The following is a 20,563-nucleotide window of genomic DNA, read 5'->3' as shown; positions in this document are numbered from 1 at the left end:
ATATTACTGAACCAGCTTTGCCATCCATGGGGGAAAAAAATCAAAAGGATCAAGATTACTTCCATTACAATGAAAAGAATGAGGGCAACTATTATTGTATCACAAGTAATGAAAAATGAAAATTATTAAGGTGGCACAGGTAGGGGATAATTCTTTTCCAAATATGGTGCTAGATCAACTGGATATCACTATGGTAAAACATGTATCTCACAATCACATAAAATTAACTTCAAATGGATTATCTTAATATAAAAGGTAAAATAACAAAGCTTCTAGAGTATATGAGAAATTCTACATGACCATAGACAGGGCAAAATTTTCTCAAACAGGTCAAAAAAGCACCACATATAAAAGGAAGGTATTGATAAATCGAATTACATAAAATATTAAGAATGTTTTAATTAAAACAAAACACCCTTAACAGAGTGAAAAGGCAAGCTACAGAGGGAAGACACTTGTTGTACATATGTCTGACAAAAGACTAAAAATCCAGACTATATAAGCAATGTCTACAAATCATAAGACAAGACAATCCAACAGGAAAACAAGCAAAAGATTTGAATAGACTCTTCACAAAAGAGTACATTCAAATGGGCTTGTAAACATTAAAAAAAAAAGATATTAAAACTATTTCATCTTAAAAACTATCTGCTTTCTTCACTGTGTTGATATTTTTACTAATGGTACAAAAGCAACGATGAGGACTTCCCTGGTGGTCCAGTGGTTGAGAATCCACACGCCTGTGCAGGGGACAGGGGTTCGATCCCTGGTCTAGGAAGATTCCACATGCCTCAGGGCAACTAAACCCGTATGATGCAACTCCTGAGCGGTATGCCACAACCACTGAAGCCTGCACACTCTAGAGCCCGTACTCTGCAACAAGAGACGCCACTGCAATCAGAAGCCTGTGCATAGCAAGGAAGAGCAGAGCTCGCCACAACTAGAGAAAGCCCACTTGCAGCAACTAAAACCCAGTGCAGCCAAAAATAAACAAAAAACACAAAAACAAAAGCATCAGTGAGTAACTAGCAGTCATGGCAATCTGACTCACCAGCCACTCCAACTACCATCCCCCATCCATTTTCCCATCAAAATGTCCTTAAAGAAGTGGTAAAAATTACCAAGTGTTATCTAAAGTCTCAATCTTTGAGTACACTTCTTTTTAATATTCTGTGTGATGAAACAGGAAATATTCATTAAGCACTTTTGTTGCATGTAGAAATACAATGGCTGTCTCAAAGAGAAACTTGTGCAGCTAAGCTGCTAGCTAAAGTAGCCATTTTTTCATGGAAAACTATTTTTACATAAAATGACAAACCAAGGTTATTCAGATTGAGCTACACAGTAGACACTTTTCTGAAAACCATGGAACCTGTTACTTCAAGGAAAATAACTGACAGTATATGTTGCCAATGATAAAATTCAAGCTTTCAAGAAAATCTGCCATTTGTAAATTTGTATTTACCACTAGGAGAAGGAAATGGCAACCCACTCCAGTGTTCTTGCCTGGAGAATCCCATGGACAGAGGAGTCTGGCAGGCTACAGTCCGTGGGGTCGCAAGAGTTGGACACGACTTAGCGACTAAACCACCACCACCATTCATCACTAACTTGGTGGGTTCCCCATACAGATGCTGATGAGATTAATAATATTCATGAATATGATTTTTTAGATATTGTGTAATAAAATGTGTCAATGTTTAGTGGATTAGCACATACCAGTGAACCAGCATTTTCCAAACAACCAATCCACGATCTTCCAACAGCATGCACTGGTAAAAGATCCATTAAAAGGGCATGATAGACCAGTGGATTTTAATGCAATAACATACAAAAAGTTCACTGATATGAATTCAAATTTTACACTGGAACTAACCCTTTGTGAAAATTAATGAAGAGAAACCTAACTAAAATAGAATGAGCAGGCCAGAAGGGAGAGCTTTCAAGTAGGTATCACTGGACATCAACACAGACTCCAGCAAGAAGAGAGTATCTTCCATTTCCTGCAGGAAGTAACACTATCTTACTACTTTCAGTGGAAGAAGAAAGAGTTCCTCTGTGCTGGTAATAGCTCAGCTAATGAGAGAGCGGCACAACTCAGCCAATGAAAAGCCATTATACTGTAAACTTCCAGTTTCTTCCAACAGACTTCTGATTATAACAGCTCGGTAGAAGTGACAAATAGATTTAAGGGACTAGATATGATAGACAGAGTGCCTGATGAACTATGGATGGAGGTTCGTGACATTGTACAGGAGACAGGGATCAAGACCATCCCTAAGAAAAAGAAATGCAAAAAAGCAAAATGGCTGCTGAGGCCGCCTTACAAATAGCTGTGAAAAGAAGACAAGCCAAAAGCAAAGGAGAAAAAGAAAGATATACCCATGTGAGTGCAGAGTTCCAAAAAATTGCAAGGAGAGACAAGAAAGTCTTCCTCAGCGATCAATGCAAAGAAATGGAGGAAAAGAAAAGAATGGGAAAGACTAGAGATCTCTTCAAGAAAATCAGAGATACCAAGGGAACATTTCATGCAAAGATGGGCTCGATTATGGACAGAAATGGTATGGACCTAACAGAAGCAGAAGATATTAAGAAGAGGTGGCAAAAATACATAGAAGAACTGTACAAAAAAGATCTTCATGACCCAGATAATCACAATGGTGTGATCACTCACCTAGAGCCAGACATCCTGGATGTGAAGTCAAGAGGGCCTTAGGAAGCATCACTACGAACAAAGCTAGTGGAGGTGATGGAATTCCAGTGGACCTACTTCAAATCCTAAAAGATGATGCTGTGAAAGTGCTGCACTCAATATGCCAGCAAAGTTGGAAAACTCAGCAGTGGCCACAGGACTGGAAAAGGTCAATTTTCATTCCAATCCCAAAGAAAGGCAATACCAAAGAATGCTTAAACTACCACACAATTGCACTCATCGCACACGCTAGTAAAGTAATGCTCAAAATTTTTTCCAAGTCAGGCTTCAACACTGTGTGAACCCTGAACTTCCAGATGTTCAAGCTGGTTTTAGAAAAGGCAGAGGAACCAGAGATAAAACTGCCAACATCCGTTGGATCATCGAAAAAGCAAGAGAATTCCAGAAAAACATCTACTTCTGCTTTATTGATTATGCCAAAGCCTTTGACTGTGCAGATCACAACAATCTGTGGAAAATTTCTTAAAGAGATGGGAATACCAGACCACCTGACCTGCCTCTTGAGAAATCTGTATGCAAGTTAAGAATCAACAGTTAGAACTGGATATGGAACAGACTGGTTCCAAATTGGAAAAGGAGTACATCAAGGCTGTATATTGTCACTCTGCCTATTTAACTTATATGAAGAGTACATCATGAGAAATGCTGGGCTGGATGAAGCACAAGCTAGAATCAAGATTGCCAGGAGAAATATCAATAACCTCAGATATGCAGATGACACCACCCTTATGGCAGAAAGCAAAGAAGAACTAAAGAGCCTCTTGATGAAAGTGAAAGAGGAGAGTGAAAAAGTTGGCTTAAAACTCAACATTCGGAAAACTAAGATCATGGCATCTTGTCCCATCACTTCATGGCAAGTAGATGGGGAAACAGTGTCAACAGTGGCAGACTTTAGTTTTTTGGGCTCCAAAATCACTGTAGATGGTGACTGCAGCCATGAAATTAAAAGGTCATTTCTCCTTGGAAGAAAAGCTATAACCAACCTAGACAGCATATTAAAAAGCAGAGACATTACCTTGCCAACAAAGGTCCATCTAGTCAAGGCTATGGTTTTTCCAGTGGTCATGTATGGATGTGAGAGTTGGACTATAAAGAAAGCTGAGCACCGAAGAATTGATGCTTTTGAACTGTGGTGTTGGAAAAGACTCTTGAGAGTCCCCTGGACTGCAAAGAGATCTAACCAGTTCATCCTAAAGGAAATCAGTCATGAGTGTTCATTGGAAGGACTGATGTTGAAGCTGAAACTCCAATACTTTGGCCACCTGATGGGAAGAGCTGAGTCACTGGAAAAGACCCTGATGCTGGGGAAGATTGAAGGTGGGAGGAGAAGGGGAGGACAGAGAATGAGATAGTTGGATGACATCACCGACTCAATGGACATGAGTTTGGGTAAACTCCAGGAGTTGGTGATGGACAGGGAGGCCTGGTGTGCTGCAGTCCATGGGATCTCAAAGAGTCAGACACAACTGAGTGACTGAACTGAACTGAACTACCAGATTCCCCTTATTCTCTATAAATGGGTCTGCCAGGTGGCTCAGCGGTAAAGAATTAGCCTTCAAAGCAGGAGACCTGGGTTCGATCCCTGGGTCAGGAAGATCCCCTGAAGAAGGGAATGGCTACCCACTCCAGTATTCTTGCCTGGAGAATTCTAAGGACAGCAAAGCCTGGCAGGCTACGGTTCATGGGGTCACAAAAAGTCAGACACAACTGAGTAATTAACACTTTTATTTATTGTTTTAGGTTAATACCTTAAAGAAACTATCACTTATCAAGTTTTGGTGTAATACAAAGTAGAAAATGCACAATTATTTCAAAATTACTAAACTAATCCTCTCTTTTCCAACAACTTAACTATGTTAAGGCTTAAACATAAACATTATCAGCTACAGACTAAATGCAGAAGCAGAAATGAGAATCTAGCTGACTTCTATGCCAGACATTAAGAAGATCTGCAACAATGAAAACAATGTCACTCTTCTCACTAAGTTTTTGATTTGGAAAGTATTTTCATAAAATTTGTTATTTAACACACAAGAGGTTTATTATTTTTAATGAATAAATGCATATTTAAATCTTAATTTATAATTAAGATAGTTTGGCTGTAATTGATAATATAGTAAATACTGACAGATATAACTCAAACAAACAGATCTTTTGGGTTCCTAAGTAACTTGGGGGCATGCAAGGGAGTTCCTGAGACAAAAAAATTTGAGATCTGCAAGCATAGGAAATGTAACTACAGGAAATAAAATTTTATTATATAGATGTTCATAGTATACTCTTTAAAATGAAAAATTGGACATTCTTGAAATACCCAATGGAGACTAGGCAAATTATAGCATGTATCAGCAGAATAAAATATCAGATACTAAAAAAGAATGTAAATAAAACATAAAATTAAAAAAAAATGTGGAACACAAATATTGAGAATATTTTAAAAATATGTAAAGATACAGATTGACTGGGATTAAAAAATGAATTTTGAATGACATAAGAGCTTTATATGCAAGGGTTTAGTTTTAGCAAAGCTGGTTAAACACAGGAAAAATTGATTTTTCAAAACAGAGAACAAGATTTGGGGCATACAGTTCCCTGACTGAGGACAGATGGAGCAAAGGGAAATGGGTTAGCATCATAATGACAACAAAAAAGTTAGGCTTAGATTAAAAAAAATTTCCCTCACAGATGGGCTGTTTTCAGTAATTCTTCCCGAGAGATCTCAGCAGAACAGACCTACTTTGCATCCTCAATTCTCCACTGTAATGGAATGTCCTCTCCCTCTATGCCAGCATCACACCAGCAAACCAGTATCCTCTGACAAGCTCTGGACACACGTGTCACCACACACTTACTGAAGCAAGACCTCTCAACTTCAGTTTGCATTTGGAGGTTTCCAGGTGTGGGACAGGCAACACGGTATGGACGTTCGGGGTGAGACACAGACCTGTATGCTATACCAAGGGGCCGAGGCTGCTGCTTCCTGCTCAGAACATAACCCAAGGCTGTTCAGTCCAATGGGCCCTCTGCTGACCCATTCTTTCCCTTCTTCCTGCCCTCACGCCCTACCCTGAAATCTGGCATTGGTGGAAAAAACAAAAAGGTGACAGTGTGAGTGCCCGGTTGCCCAACAACACGGCAGTTGGTAGGGCTCTCACAGAGACGTCGTCTTTGAAGCATCTGTGCTGCAGGGGAAGGTGGCTTGCAATGGGGCGTGGAGGGAGAAGGGGACTACAGAGGCAAGACCTGTCAATTCGCTAGTGGCTGACAAAAAGCCTCCTAAACATTTGCCTCCTCTTCCAGTTCAGTGTCCTAGTCCTGGAAGATTAGCTTACTTGAGAAAGATCTCACTGGCCAGAGAGGTAGGGGATACATTTTCCTCCATAATCAGTGTGCACTCACTACACTGAACTTGTACACAAACCGATTATGTGAACTAAAACTGAAGCATGCGATGGGGAAAGCATAAGCTTCTGAGTCCCACATAGGGGCAAAGCCCAGACCTCACCACCTTGGTTAGAAAATTCTGGCAAGTTAAGCTGCCTCCCCTTATCCACTGTCTCCCTCTCTGGAAAAGCAGGGATGCCGCTGATCTCTATGTAGGACTGTCTGGAAGGTGAGCAGCCATAAACAAAAACACTGGGGATGGCAGTCAACACATGGTGGACAGCCAAGAAATAGCAGTTTTTCCTACCCTAGATTAAGCAGTGGCCACTGTGAGGAACATGTCCTCACGATGGAAACAATGTCCATAGAGGTCCTGGGCTTAACTGCAGTTTCCCAGCACACCCTCTGGGTCAATACTCTCACACCTAAGTGGCTCCACAGCATCAAATCCTTTTCTCAGAGGAATAGGCTATGTTATTTAAAAAAAATAAAAGGTTCTCTCTTCTAGGGGACCATCTAGTCATTACACCTTCAGTATTGTTCTCATCTCTGCTTGACCTGAATAAGATCCATGGAGTATTTCTTGAACATCTACTATATTCTGGTGGCTCAGACAGTAAAGCAACTGTCTACAATGCGGGAGACCTGGGTTCGATCCCTGGGTTGGGAAGATCCCCTGGAGAAGGAAATGGCAAGCCACTCCAGCACTATTGCCTGGAAAATCCCATGGACAGAGGAGCCTGGTAGGCTACAGTCCATGGGATCACAAAGAGTCGGACATGACTGAGTGACTTCACTCACTCACTCACTATATTCTGAGCAATGAGCTCAATATGACATCTATCATCATATTCCTGAGACAGGTACAATAATTCCCAAGTTGCCCATGAGAAAACCAAGGCTAACTGTTCTCACTGAGACAGGCAAAGCTACAAGGCCAGGGTTTGAAGCCAGTTGATCAACCTGCAAAGCCTGTACTCCTAACTGCCATATGATACTCTCTCCTTGACATGAGAGGTGGGTGAGGCAGCAGAAAGAAGGGAAAGAAGTCCCACCTGCTAAAAGTGGTACACAGGAGTGATAAGCCTTGGCCCTTTGCCTCATCCCTTCCAATCCACGAGGATCCTTAGCAAGGACACCACCGCCCTCTATCAGTATTCTTCAGTGATTTCCAACGGTCCATTGGGGAGATTCAGGTACATCAGGTACGCCTGGCATCAGGGTCCTTGCAAAATCTAGTCTTATCCTTCAGAGCTGTTATATCCCAGGATTCTGACATGAACTCTTTCTCAAACCAAAATTTAGAGACAACCCCATGCTTTCAGATTTTGATGCCACTGGACTGCTGGTCTCACAGCCTGGAACAACCTCCCTAGAAAGGAATCTGAGGAAATAATCCAAACACATGAAAAGGAAAAAAGAAAATGAGCCTGAGGAACACTTTTCCTCTTCCCCATGAACACACAGCTCAGGCAGCAACCCCCAAGAAGTCTTTCCTAGGCCACCGATGGGGGATCTCTGTGCTAATCCCTGATAACCTGGCAGTTATATAAACTCTTATTTACTCACCTGTCTCCCATACCAGAGGGACAGCACGTGCCTCAAAAGTATGGGCCCAGGCCCAGGGATCTCTGAACCCAGAGGGAAGCATTTGCTGGATAGAGAACTCATTAAAAATGTGCAAGATATAGGTCCAGGTGATAGAGATACAAAGGGCTGAAAAAGGAGGGTAAAGGGGATATGCACTTGAAAAACACCAATAATCTTGGAATTAGAGAAAAATAACCACATGGTATGGACCTAACAGAAGCAGAAGATATTAAGAAGAGGTAGCAAGAATACACAGAAGAACTATACAAAAGAGATCTTCATGACCCAAATAATCACGAGGGTATGATCACTCACCTAGAGCCAGACATCCTGGAATGTGAAGTCAAGTGGGCCTTAGGAAGCATCACTACGAACAAAGCTAGTGGAGGTGATGGAATTCCAGTGGACCTACTTCAAATCCTAAAAGATGATGCTGTGAAAGTGCTGCACTCAATATGCCAGCAAAGTTGGAAAACTCAGCAGTGGCCACAAGGCTGGAAAAGGTCAGTTTTCATTCCATTCCCAAAGAAAGGCAATGTTAAAGAATGCTCAAACTTCTGCACAGTTGCAATCATCTCACACGCTAGGAAAGTAATGCTCAAAATTCTCCAAGCCAGGCTTCAACAGTACATGAACCAAGAACTTCCATGTGTTCAAGCTGGTTTTGGAAAAGGCAGAGGAACCAGAGATCAAATTGCCAATATCCACTGGATCATCAAAAAAGCAAGAGAATTCCAGAAAAACATCTACTTCTGCTTTATTGACTATGCGAAAGCCTTTGACTATGTGGATCACAACAAACTGAAAAATTCTTCAAGAGATGGGAATACCAGACCACCTGACCTGCCTCTTGATAAATCTGTATGCAGGTCAAGAAGCAACGGTTAGAACTGGACATGGAAAAACAGACTGATTTCAAATTGGGAAAGGAGTACGTCAAGGCTGTATATTGTCACCCTACTTATTTAACTTATATGCAGAGTACATCATGAGAAATGCTGGGCTGGATGAAGCACAAGCTGGTATCAAGATGGCTGGGAGAAACATCAATAACCTCAGATATGCAGATGACACCACCCTTACGGCAGAAAGCGAAGAACTAAAGAGCCTCCTGATGAAAGTGAAAGTGGAGAGTGAAAAGTTGGCTTAAAACTCAACATTCAGAAAACGAAGATCATGGCATCTGGTCCTATCACTTTGTGGCAAACAGATGGGGAAACAGTGAAAACAGGGACAGAGTTTAGTTTTTTGGGCTCCAAGATCACTGCAGATGGTGATCTCAGCCATGAAATTAAAAGACGCTTGCTCCTTGGAAGAAAAGTTATGACCAACCTAGACTGTTTATTAAAAAGCAGAGACATTACTTTGTCAACAAAGGTCCATCTAGTCAAAGCTATGATTTTTCCAGTAGTCATGGATGGATGTGAGAGTTGGACTATAAAGAAAGCTGAGCACCAAAGAATTGATGCTTTTGAACTGCGGTGTTGGAGAAGACTCTTGAGAGTCCCTTGGACTGCAAGTAGATCCAACCAGTCCATCCTAAAGGAAATCAGTCCTGAATGTTCATTGGAAGGACTGATGCTGAAGCTGAAATTCCAATACTTGGGCCACCTGATGCGAAAAGCTGACCCATTGGAAAAGACCCTGATGCTGGGAAAGATTGAAGGCGGGAGAAGAGGACGACAGAGCATGAGATGGTTGGAGGATATCACCAACTCAATGGAGATGAGTTTGGGTAAACTCTGGGAGTTGGTGATGGACAGGGAGGCCTGGTGTGCTGCAGTCCATGGGGTCGCAAAGAGTCAGATATGACTGAGCGACTGAACTGAACTGAACTGCATGGTAGTATTCTCAAGGATGGGGTGAATGCCTGTGCTAGTGGGCCAGGAGTTTTAGCCAAACAAAAAAAACATGAAGGGCAGGATAGGACAGGGCTGGCTCTGTCTGCAGCAGGCCTGTGCTCGGCTGGCACTATTCCTAGCCTCTATCCCCATCTTCTAGGCATAGAACAAGGCCTACATATTTCAAAATGCCTTTCGCAGCCCAAAGACTTAAAACGCAGAGATATCACTGCTGACGGAGGTCTTTACAGTCAAAGCTATGGTTTTTCCAGTAGTCATGTATGGACCTGAGAGCTGGACCATAAAGAAAGCTGAGTACCAAAGAACTGATATTTTCAAATTGTAGTGCCGGAGAAGACTCTTGAGGGTCCCTTGATTGCAAGGACATCAAAACAGTCAATCTTAAAGGAAATCAACCCTGATTATGACTGTTGCTGAAGCTCCAATACTTTGACCACCTGATATGAAGAGTCAACTCACTAGAGAAGACCTTGATACTGGGAAAGACTGAAAGCAAAAAAAGGAGAAGGTGATGGCAGAGGATGCGATGGTTAGATAGCATCACCGACTCAATGGACATGAATTTGAGCAAACCCCAGGAGATAGTGGAGAACAGAGAAGCCTGGCATGGTGCAGTCCATGGGGTCGCAGAGTTACACACAACTCAGTGACTGAACAACAATGACATTGTTCTATTGACCTATGAGTCTGTCCACCTAATGTAGCTATATAATAAGCCTGAATACTGGGTATAATGATTTCTCCATCTTTATTTAATTTCAAAATTATTTTTAGCTACTCCAAACTCCTTTGCCTTTCCATATAAATTATGGAATAATCTTGCTCTATCTTCAGAAGTTTTTGTTGGGATTATGATAGGAATTGCATTAAACTACTGTATCAATTTATGGAGTATGTGACATCTTTGATGCAGAGGGAAAAGAATCCGCCTGCCAATGCAGGAGACACAAGAGATATGGGTTCAATTCCTGGGTCGAGAAGATCCTCTGGGGTAGGAAATGGCAACCCACTACAGTATTCTTGTCTGGAAAATTCCATAGATGGAAGAGCCGGGAAGGCTACAATCCATGGGGTGGCAAAGAGTTGGACACGACTGAGCCACTAACACACAGAGTGTATCAGTTTGTGGAGTATTTGACATTTTTACTATGTTGAGTCTTCCACTCATGAACATGTGATGTTTCTCATTTAGGTCTTCTTTGATTACAGTTTTCAGCATAAAAGTCTGAAATGTTTCATCAGACTTACACCTAAGTGTAAGTAATTTTTTCAGTGTAATTTTTTCAGTAATTCTAAATGGTGGCCTGTGCTGTGCTAAGGTGTTCAGTTGTGTCCGACTCTTCGACCCCATGGACTGCAGCCCGCCAGGCTCCTCTGTACACGGAGATTCTCCAGGCAAGAGTACTGGAGTGGGTTGCCATGCCCTCCTCCAGCGAATCTTCTAAACCCAGGGATCAAACCCAGGTCTCCCACACTGTAGGCGGATTCTTTACCAGCTGAGCTAAAAGCTATTATACTGTATCTTAAACATCTATTTCCATGTGTTTATTGCTAATACAGTGAAACACAGTTGACTTTTGGATGTTGAGCTGGTATCCTACAACCTTACTAGGCTCATAATATTCTTTTTCTGGTAGATTCCTTGAGATTTTCCACGTAGACCATTATGTCAACTATGAATGTAAACTTTTATTTCTTCCTTTCTTATCTGTATGCCTTTTCTTTTTCTTGTCTTAATGTGGTGACAAAACTTTCAGTACTATGCTGAGTAAGACTTGTGAGAGTGGATATCCTTGCCTTGTTTCTTAGGGGGAAAGACTTCAGTAACTAATTTTAAATAAATTCCTTTTGCTAGTATAATGTTGGTCTCAAAAAATATTGTTTAGGTTATTATCAAACCACTCTCCAGTTGAAGGGAAAATACAAAATCTCAATCATGGGCTATTACTATCAGCGCTCTTATAGTCTGATCCTAGGACCCTTATTTCAATTGTTATATATTCATGCTTCCAAGTAAGACAAAACTAGGACCTTTTAAAATTTTTTTGCAGCTTTACTGAGATATTTCATGTACCACAAAATTAAGCCAGTTAACATGGTGGTTTTTAGATGTTTATAGAAAGTGCAACTATTCTAATTTTTGAATATTTTCTGCACCCTAAAAAAACACCCTGTACTCATCAGCAGTCATTCCCCATTCATGCTCTTTAATCCTTCCATCTCACCTCCTGGCAACCAAATAATCTACTTTCTGTTTCTGTGGATCTGCCTATTCTTGACATTTCACATAAATGGCTTTTTGCACTTAGCACAATGTTTTCAAGGTTCATACATGTTGTGATGTGTATCAGTATCAGTACTTCATTTTTTATTGAATTGAATTTTTATTGAATTGAATAAATATTGAATATTTATCAAATATTTCCCTGTATGCATATATCACATTTATCCATTCATCAGCCGATGGACATTTAGGTTGTTTCCACTTTTAGGCTATTATGAGTAATGCTGCTATGAACATTCTTGTACAAAAGTTGTACATGAAGATGTGCACAAACCAGTAGTTTATCATTGTAGTTTTGATTTCCGCTTTTTTCACGTTTATGGGCCACCTGTACACCTTTCTTGGGGAAATGTCTATTCAAATCCTTTAACATTTTTGAAATTGGGTTGTCTTTTTATTACTGAAATGTAAAGTTCTCTACTTATCTATGTATCTCTAGATACAAGTCTCTTGTCAGATATATGATTTGTAAATGATGTCAAATTCAAGATAACCCCACATACAAGTGCATATCTTTTCTGGTGTAGTTATGCTCAGGCATCTACACAATGAAACAAACATTATCTTATCATTATTTACTATTTATTTCTCATTTATATTATACTTTATATGACCCCTTTTGAAATTTTGCATTTTGTAAGTTAGATTATCTATGAACTCCATTTTAAGAGAGTAAAGGAGATTTCAGAAAATATGTTTTGATACGGGAAGTAAATCTGAGAGAGCTCAGAATTACTATCCACTTAGTAAGATCTAAAAGTCTTCCCCAATTTGACTGCTGTCTAGGGCTTATCCTTAAACCTTGTCAACATATTCTGGTTACATCACAGCAGAACACTGGGCTAGAGTGAGGACACCTGAACCCCCAGCTCCGGCTCTATCTCTTTATTACTGGCTGGTGACCTTAGGCAAGTCATCTTAAATAATCAAACAAGCTGTTCCCAACCTTTCAAGACTTTTTATCAGTTTCCACTTTGCCCACAGAAACCAGTATTTCCAAAAATTGTCAAAGAGACTTGCCAATTACTAATTATAGTAATAAATTTCCCATTTAATTAATCAAAGGTATATAACTGCAACACAGAGTATTTACAATGGCAGTTAACACTTATTGAGTGCTTCTTATGGCTGCACAGTGAGCCCTCCCTCTCAACCCTGCCAAGCCCACCATTACTACCGCACCGTGGACTCCAAACTGGGAAGTGCCATCTCAGCTACAGACTATGGTGTCCCTGCTCCTTGTCTTCTCTCAGAGCAAAAGTCCCCAGTCCTACATACTGCCATCCCAATCTGCAAAGATCTTAGACGTGACTTGCTCAGACCTCATGCTGTTTTGGAAAAGTTTTCATGTTGTCAAAGAGATCGGGGGCTACAATGAAGTGAAATGCAAAGAAAGGGAACACTGAGACGACATCCCCTCCAGGAACCTCCACTATTTCTGCATCTTTGCGTTTTCCCTCAAAGCCTGATTCAGAGTCCTGTACAAACAGCTCTGGAATGAATAACTGAACCAGCTGGGCAGCAACTCTGGAGTACTACACATACACCTCAGAGGCACTGACCCTTGGGCGAGTCAGAGGCTCTGTGTAGCCTCTAAAAAAGATGCATGCAGCCTTAAGATGCTGGGGTGACTAGCAGCAGTACAAGAACTCACTGCTTCACTCAGATCTCCACTTCCTATCTCCAAATACCAAGACTCTTGACAATTCTGTTGAAGAGATGTGGGGGGTCCAGAGAGGGGTCAAGCAGCAGGGATGGTCATGGACAGAATCCTTCTAGAGAAGCTGGGGCTGCCCTCTGTGGGCTGTGTACTCACCAGGTAGGCTGTCGGCTGGTATGTGGGTGTTGTGGGTGAATCCGGAGTGGGTCCACCTCTCTGGCAGTGGCAGGGGGAAACTCCCGGTGGGGACTTAGATTGGCTTTTTCCCACTGCTCATGAATAGGTGTAATAATCCCAGACACAATACGGGACCGAAGTTCCTCGCTGTTCTTGTAGACCCTGAAGAAAGGAGACGAGGCGTCAGCTGCTTTCAGCTGGTTGGTAACCCTGCGCACAGTATTCTGGTGGTGGTGCTGGTGGCGGCGGTGGCGACAATAGCGGCGACGGCCCTGGTAGCGTTTGGACTGTTCGCAAGGGTGGGGACAGGCCGCCCGGCGGACCTGGGTAAGGGGGGCAATAGCCCGGCGCTGTCTCCGCGATTTGGGCCTAAGCTTCTTCGGCATCTGAGTTGCCCCTTCTCGTTTACCACCCCATTAGAAAGAGGTGAGGTGTAGGGGCACAGGGCCTTGACTCCTCTGGGCCCACCCCACCCCACCCTGCCCTCAGCCTCATTGTGTGTTCATCACATGTCATGGGAAGAGTCATGGAAGGCAAAGGCCCCATGGGAAGGATAACCAGGTTCCTGGTCCAAGTAGGCAGGGCTCCGCGGCTTAATGTCCAATTCTGTCACTAACTCAGGGGCCTTGGAAGGCTGCTCTAGGCCTCTTTTTCTCTGTCTGTGAGAGAAAAGCAATGTGAGCTATCGCTGAAGTGTTAAGGCAGACTGAGGTGGCAGGGAGTGAGCAGGACTCTACGGAATTCCTAAAAATCTGTCATTTTAAAATGAGTCATATCCTGAGTCAAAAAACAAATCTTATGAACCAGGGACACAGAAAATAGACTGGTGGTTGCCAGTGGGAGGAAGTGGAAGAGGACTGAACTGGGAGTTTGGGATTAGCAGATGCAAACTGGTATATACAGAATGAATAAACAAGGTCCTACTGTGTAGCACAGGGACCTACATTCACTACCTCGTGATAAACCACAAAGGAAAAGAATATGATATATATGTCTACATTGTATAACTGAGTCACTCTGCTATACAGCAGTAATCAACACAATACTGTAAATCAACTATACTTCAATAAAAAATAAATTAAAAAAAAAAAAGCAAACCTCATAAATGTAAATCAAAACCTGAAAGAAAACAGATGTCTTTACTGGAGAGAAAGGTGGCAAATACTGTCATAATCAAGCGACCAAACTGAACCAAATCTACAAGACAGATGTCATGAGCCTGACATGAAGCACTTAGAAGAACATAGCCTCACTTACATAGAGTTCTTGTTGAAAATGTCCAACCTGAATCAAATGATAAGTTAACAATCTGAATGTTCTATATAACAACTGACCTCAAGTCTTCAAAAATAGCAATGCTAAGAAAAATAAAAGTCTAGGAAACTTCTAGATTAAAGGTAATTGAAAAGACATGAAAATAAATGCAATTTGTGATACTTGGCTGGGTTAAAAAAACAAAAACCTCAAATTGAAAACTAAAAGACTACCCAGAAAGGACACCACTTGGATGACGCAGAAACCTGAACACTGACTGTGTACTAAATGACATTAATGTATTAAAACTAAATTTCCTGAGTGTGATAACTGCCTTAAGGTTATACAGGAGGACATCTACATAAGAAGAAGGAGATACATGCTGAAATATTTAGGGCTTAAGGTTCATAAAGTCTGGAAATAATTCTCAGATGGCTCAAGAACAAAAAAGCATACAGAAAAAGTAAGTAAATGCAGCAAAACGTTAAAAACTGGTGAACCTAGGTGGTGGGTATATGGGTGTTCACTGTATTAGTTCTGCAAACCCTCTTTTCTGAGGGGTTGCAAATTTCAAAATAAAAAGTCAAGATAATGAGAAGACAAGTTAGACTCCAAGAAAATATTTGCAAAACACATATATGATTAATGACTGTTATCCAAAATATACAAAGAACTCCTAAAACTCAACCTTAAGAAAGCAACTTGATTAAAAAATGGATCAAAGACCTGAACAGATACCTCACCAAAGAAAATGCAAAGACAACAGAAAAGCGTATGAAAAGATATTCAACATCATATGTCATCAGGGAACTGCAAATGAAAACAAAAATGAGATACCACTACACAGCTGTTAGAACAGCCAAAATCTCAAACACTGACAAGGATGCAGACCAACAGGAACTCTCGTTTACTGCTGGTGGGAAAGCAGAATAGTACAGCTACTGAGGAAGACAGTGCAGCAGTTTCTTACGAAAGTAAACATACCCCAACACCACCAAGAATGGAATCTGGGTGATAATGTGTCAGCACAGGTTCATCAACAAATGCACCACTCTGCTGCAGGATGGTGAGAGTGTGGGGCAAGAGGGAGGTCCCAGGGAATTTGCTACACTTACTGCTCAATTTTGCTGTGACCCTAAAACTGCTGTAAAAAATAAAGTCCATTAAAACAAAAAACTGGGGAATGGAGTGTACCAGAGTAGGTACACCTTATCCTAAGAGGTCACTGGCCTGGCCCCATCTCTACCCTGCAGACTTGTGGTCTCTAAGTTGCATCATTTTATTTCACGGGGCATTTCCCACATGAATCTTCTCTTAAAATAAATTAAAAACAGAAAGAACAGAGTGCCCAGGAGAAGGATCCTTCTGTTAACCTTCCTCCATTCTCTAACACCTCAAGTCCATTCCTTATGTCTGGCCATTGATTCTCTCTTCTTTTTTCCCAGGCAAAAGCCATCACTTAGAAATACCTGTGGAAGTCAACCAGATGTTCTGAATCGATATAATCATTCAAGTTCAGGGTCAAATCTGACACTTGCTGTGAGCCATGTTCCTAGAAAAATGAAAACAAAAAATGAGAGACTGGGGTATTTCTGGTCTAATGAGTGAGTAAGTGGGCAACTAGAGGGGAGAAGAACAATTTTATATCCAACCTAAAGAAATACACATGGGCACCAAGAGACATATACAAGGACTATTTGTAACAGATGAAATACACATTGAGCATTTGGGGCCAACTCTTGATTTAGGAATAATGCCTTTCTGAGGCAGAGCCCAGAAAAACCTACTTCCCAAGCTCTTTTGCAGCTTAAAATCAAACATGTGAATGGGGTGCCAAAAAGATGCACAACTTCAACTTGGCGGTGAGCAACATGGACAAACAGGCTGGGTAAGAAGCAGACATCTTGCCATTATGGGCCGCAGCAGAAGCACAGGGGCTACAACATCAGTGGCTCATGAGAAGGGGGCCCCTGGGTTGGCAGCCAGCCAGTACCTAATGCCCTGGGCTGACGGCAGCAGCACTGGTTTCCACAGCATGGTTTGGAGCAATGCCCTGGAAGCTCAGCCTTCAAACTGCTTCTCCAGCCCTTCTGACAACATGGTTATCCCAGTTCTTTTAATAAACCCAACTATTCAAATGAACCTAAAGGGATTTCGTTGTTTCAAACTAAGAATCTTGAGTGATATACGATATAAGTGATCATCAAAAGGAAGAGGGGTAAATAAATTATTGTACTATGGAATACTACATAGTGGTTAAAATGAATCAGGCATAGTCATTTGCATTGCCATGTAAAGACCTCCAAAACATATCAAGGTAAAAATGCAAAGTGCAGAACACTACAGACTGCATGATATCTTTATATGAATCCAGACAACCAGGCCAAACCTAGAGAGTCATTGCCCTCAGGGTGCTTAGAGGGCATGTTATATAGACTACAGAACATTCTGCTATAGTGGCAGAATACAAAATATTACACCAAAGCATAAATGTAATGAACTAACTGCAAACCGTGTCAAGTACCAGGCAGGAAAATAAAATGATGAAGCAGAGGCATAATTTAGATCTTTCTGACAGACTAGAGGAAGCAGTCAGGACTGACTGAACTTTCTGAGTAAGTGAAAAGAAAACAAGAGGGAGTCAGTCAGGCTAAAGGACTGTACCTGTGTGAGGCAGCAAAGGTGGAGAGAGGAAGAGCTTTCCAGGAGGGAAAACGAGAAGGATAAAGGCTTCAAGGCAGCAAAAAGCTGTGAGCCAAGCAAGTCTAAGGAACTAAAAGCCGTCCCCTAGGGCTACAGTAAGCTTTTTTGGTTTTCTCCCAAGTTGTCCCTGAATGAATCTACCTTAATTTACTTCACTATTCCTTTGTGATGGCAAGCACTTCCTTTTACAATAATAAGGAGTAGACATCTTTGAACACAAAGCATTTCTACATTTAGGGTCCTGGCCTCAGAATAAAGTTCCAGAAGTAGGATCACTAGCTAAAGGCTTCACGTACACTGAGGGCTCTTAAATGGGTTTCAAAAAGGCGATCCCAAGGTCCATTCCCAACATCAGATTCTTTGTGACTACACTCACCAGCACATTGATGATCATGCTGTTCTCCACGGTGACAGCCTTCACGAGGAGCTTTCTGGACCCATCCTTGGACTCATACCGGAGGACATACAGGTCTTTATTACTGTTCCATTCCACTGGCAGCAGTTCTGATTTCTTATCATTGGGACCCGGCTGAGAAGACACCAGAGAGGAGAAAGATCATGACTTCAGATCTGAAAAAAGGAAATTACAGATAATCTAATCCTGTTCCCTCACTTTACAGATGAGGACATGGAGGTCGGGAGAAGTAAAACGTCCAAGGTCCAACAGCAAGTGAGAGATCTGTGGTCTCTGGACTCCAGCTCCAGTGTTTCTCCCTCACTCCTGACTGCCTTTGTGACACAGCACTGGAACTTGTTTAGAAGCTACAGTCTTGGTTGAATAATCTCTCCATCTCCCTGCCAAGAATAAGGCCAGTCATCTCAAGGAATACTGTGAAATTCTAAGGACAGTGTTTCTCAAAGTTTGGAATTTCAGCCAACTGCAAAGGCATCATGAAAGTAGTGACTAAAAATAGATTGTAATGACACCTCTCCAGACTACTGTAGTGGTTTAACAAAAATTATGAATAACTTTCATACAAACACAAAATATAGCATATGTACAAGATTTTAAAAAAAAGAATTATAAAATGGACAACTAGGTGTCTACAACCAGCTTAAGACAAAGAACATGGCTTGAGTAGTGTACCCCTAATGAATCTCCCTCCTCTTCCCTTGTGGGTAGTCACTAGTCTGTATTTTTAAAAATTTCCTTACTTTTCCTTATAGTTATGTTACTATACACAAATCCTAAAAATAAGTTGTTTCAAATGTTTTTGAATTTTATATAAATGGCATCACTTTTGTCATTTTCATTCAATATTGTTTTGAGAGTTATCCGTAACTATAGTTGATGCACAGTGCATTCCATTGCTACATAGTTCACAGCCACATAATGCACCGTTGTATGAATATGCTGCAAGTTACACTCCCTTGATGGATATGTGGGGTGTTTCCAACTTATCTGTTATGCTATTATAAATAACGCTGCTATGAACGCTCTTGTACACAGGTTAGCTCACACATCTCCTAGTAACATAGAAATGAACTTCTATAAAATATATCTAGGGGAAGAACGTTTAATTTATAAGATAAAGTCAATTGTTTGCCAAAGTACGGATTTACACTCTCATGAGCAATGTATCCAAGTTCTTGTTTCAAGTGGTCAGCAACATGCTACTGTCCAACTTAAAATATTTTTGCCAACCAAATGGATGTAAAAATGCATCACTGGGAGTTGTGATGTTCTCCTTTCTTAAAAGAAAAACAAACCCAAGGACTTTCCTTTTACACACTAATGTTTGTGACATAGTTCTCAAACTATTTCTATAGAAAAACCCAAAACCTGATTTCCAGATGGGAAAAGATTTCTTAAACAAGGTCCACAAAAGAAAAAAATGCTATCTTTGACACTGCTCATAATTTAAAGCTTCCGATCAATAACCGCTACTACTAACGAAGTGAACAGGCAGCCACAGGCTAGGATGAGCTATGTGCCATGGCTGCAAATGAAAAAGAATCAATACCTAGTACAAAAAGGGAATGCCTGAAAAATGAACTATAAAAATTGGTAATCCACTTGAAAAACTGGCAAAAGGTAAGAGCAACTAACTCTGTATAAAGGGTTGTTCAACTTTACTAGCATTCAGAGATACCAGGATCCATCTATCCGACTGCTATTATCCGTTTTTCTATTTTTTGCCAGGTGTTTGTGTGGGTGTAAGGAGAATGGCAACCTCTAAGTACTGCTGGAGGCTGTTCACATTCATACAACCCCCTCTGGAGAGCAATTTGGTAATATTTAGTGCCATCAGATAAGCCAATACCCCAAGACCTTAAACCTCCACTCCTAAAAGAAATTCTGTACACAGAGGCACAGGGAATATGACAAGGGCTTGTTGGGGGCACCAAAGGGGAGGCAAATTGCACAATATGCCCATAGTACAGCAGTGAGAAGAGACAACTAGATCTAATTGCAGTATTATAGGTAAAAATAAACAACATGACAAACTTTTTTAAAAAATGAGATTTACAGTTGGGTACCATTTATGTAAAAAGAATAATTAAAACACATGAAAAAAACCATCTATATTATTTTCATGGATGCATATGTCTATAGCTAAACACAGAGCAAGTGGACTGGGAAGATCTGTATTCACGAGACTATAGTGGGAAGGAGTGGGACCAAAGATGAAGAACAACAACAACACACAAAGGTCTAAGCACACAAACCTCACAGATACCAAGGACAACGGGAAGCCAAGAATAGAGACTGTGGGCCTCTCCTCTTTGGTCACCTCTAGGCCTTGTAAATCAAATGAGCAAAGTGGTGCCAAATAAAATTCAAGATGTTGCAACTGACCTGGTTTCAAACCTGGCTAAATGACAAGGAAACTCACAGGCCTGAAGCAGGGAAATGAAAGTGACAGAAAACAAAAGTGAAACTTATCAGCCAACTCTGCTTAAGAAATTATCCCCTCACCCCCAGCTGGGTAAAT

The 20,563-nt window shown here is 41.1% G+C and overlaps 1 protein-coding gene across 2 annotated transcripts in view; it reads right to left on the bottom strand.

Annotated features, from left to right (window-relative positions):
• PSMF1 (proteasome inhibitor subunit 1) overlaps window positions 1-20,563 on the bottom strand; it is a 41,333-nt gene that overhangs the window by 17,845 nt on the left and 2,925 nt on the right. Inside the window, exons 2-4 of one of the 2 annotated variants that reach the window (XM_027558930.1) lie at window positions 18,004-18,156; window positions 16,394-16,476; window positions 13,650-13,832 (exon numbers count right to left, since the gene is read on the bottom strand). In XM_027558930.1, the coding sequence (XP_027414731.1) occupies window positions 13,650-13,832; window positions 16,394-16,476; window positions 18,004-18,156 (419 nt within the window). Of the gene's footprint in view, window positions 1-13,649; window positions 13,833-16,393; window positions 16,477-18,003; window positions 18,198-20,563 lie in introns of both variants that reach the window. The other variant, XM_027558932.1, reaches the window with a different exon arrangement.

Source organism: Bos indicus x Bos taurus, chromosome 13 (assembly GCF_003369695.1).
Source record: "Bos indicus x Bos taurus breed Angus x Brahman F1 hybrid chromosome 13, Bos_hybrid_MaternalHap_v2.0, whole genome shotgun sequence".
Taxonomy (NCBI): domain Eukaryota; kingdom Metazoa; phylum Chordata; class Mammalia; order Artiodactyla; family Bovidae; genus Bos; species Bos indicus x Bos taurus.
Note: the sequence above shows the minus strand (reverse complement) of the source record. Positions and strands in the feature narration are given on the sequence as shown.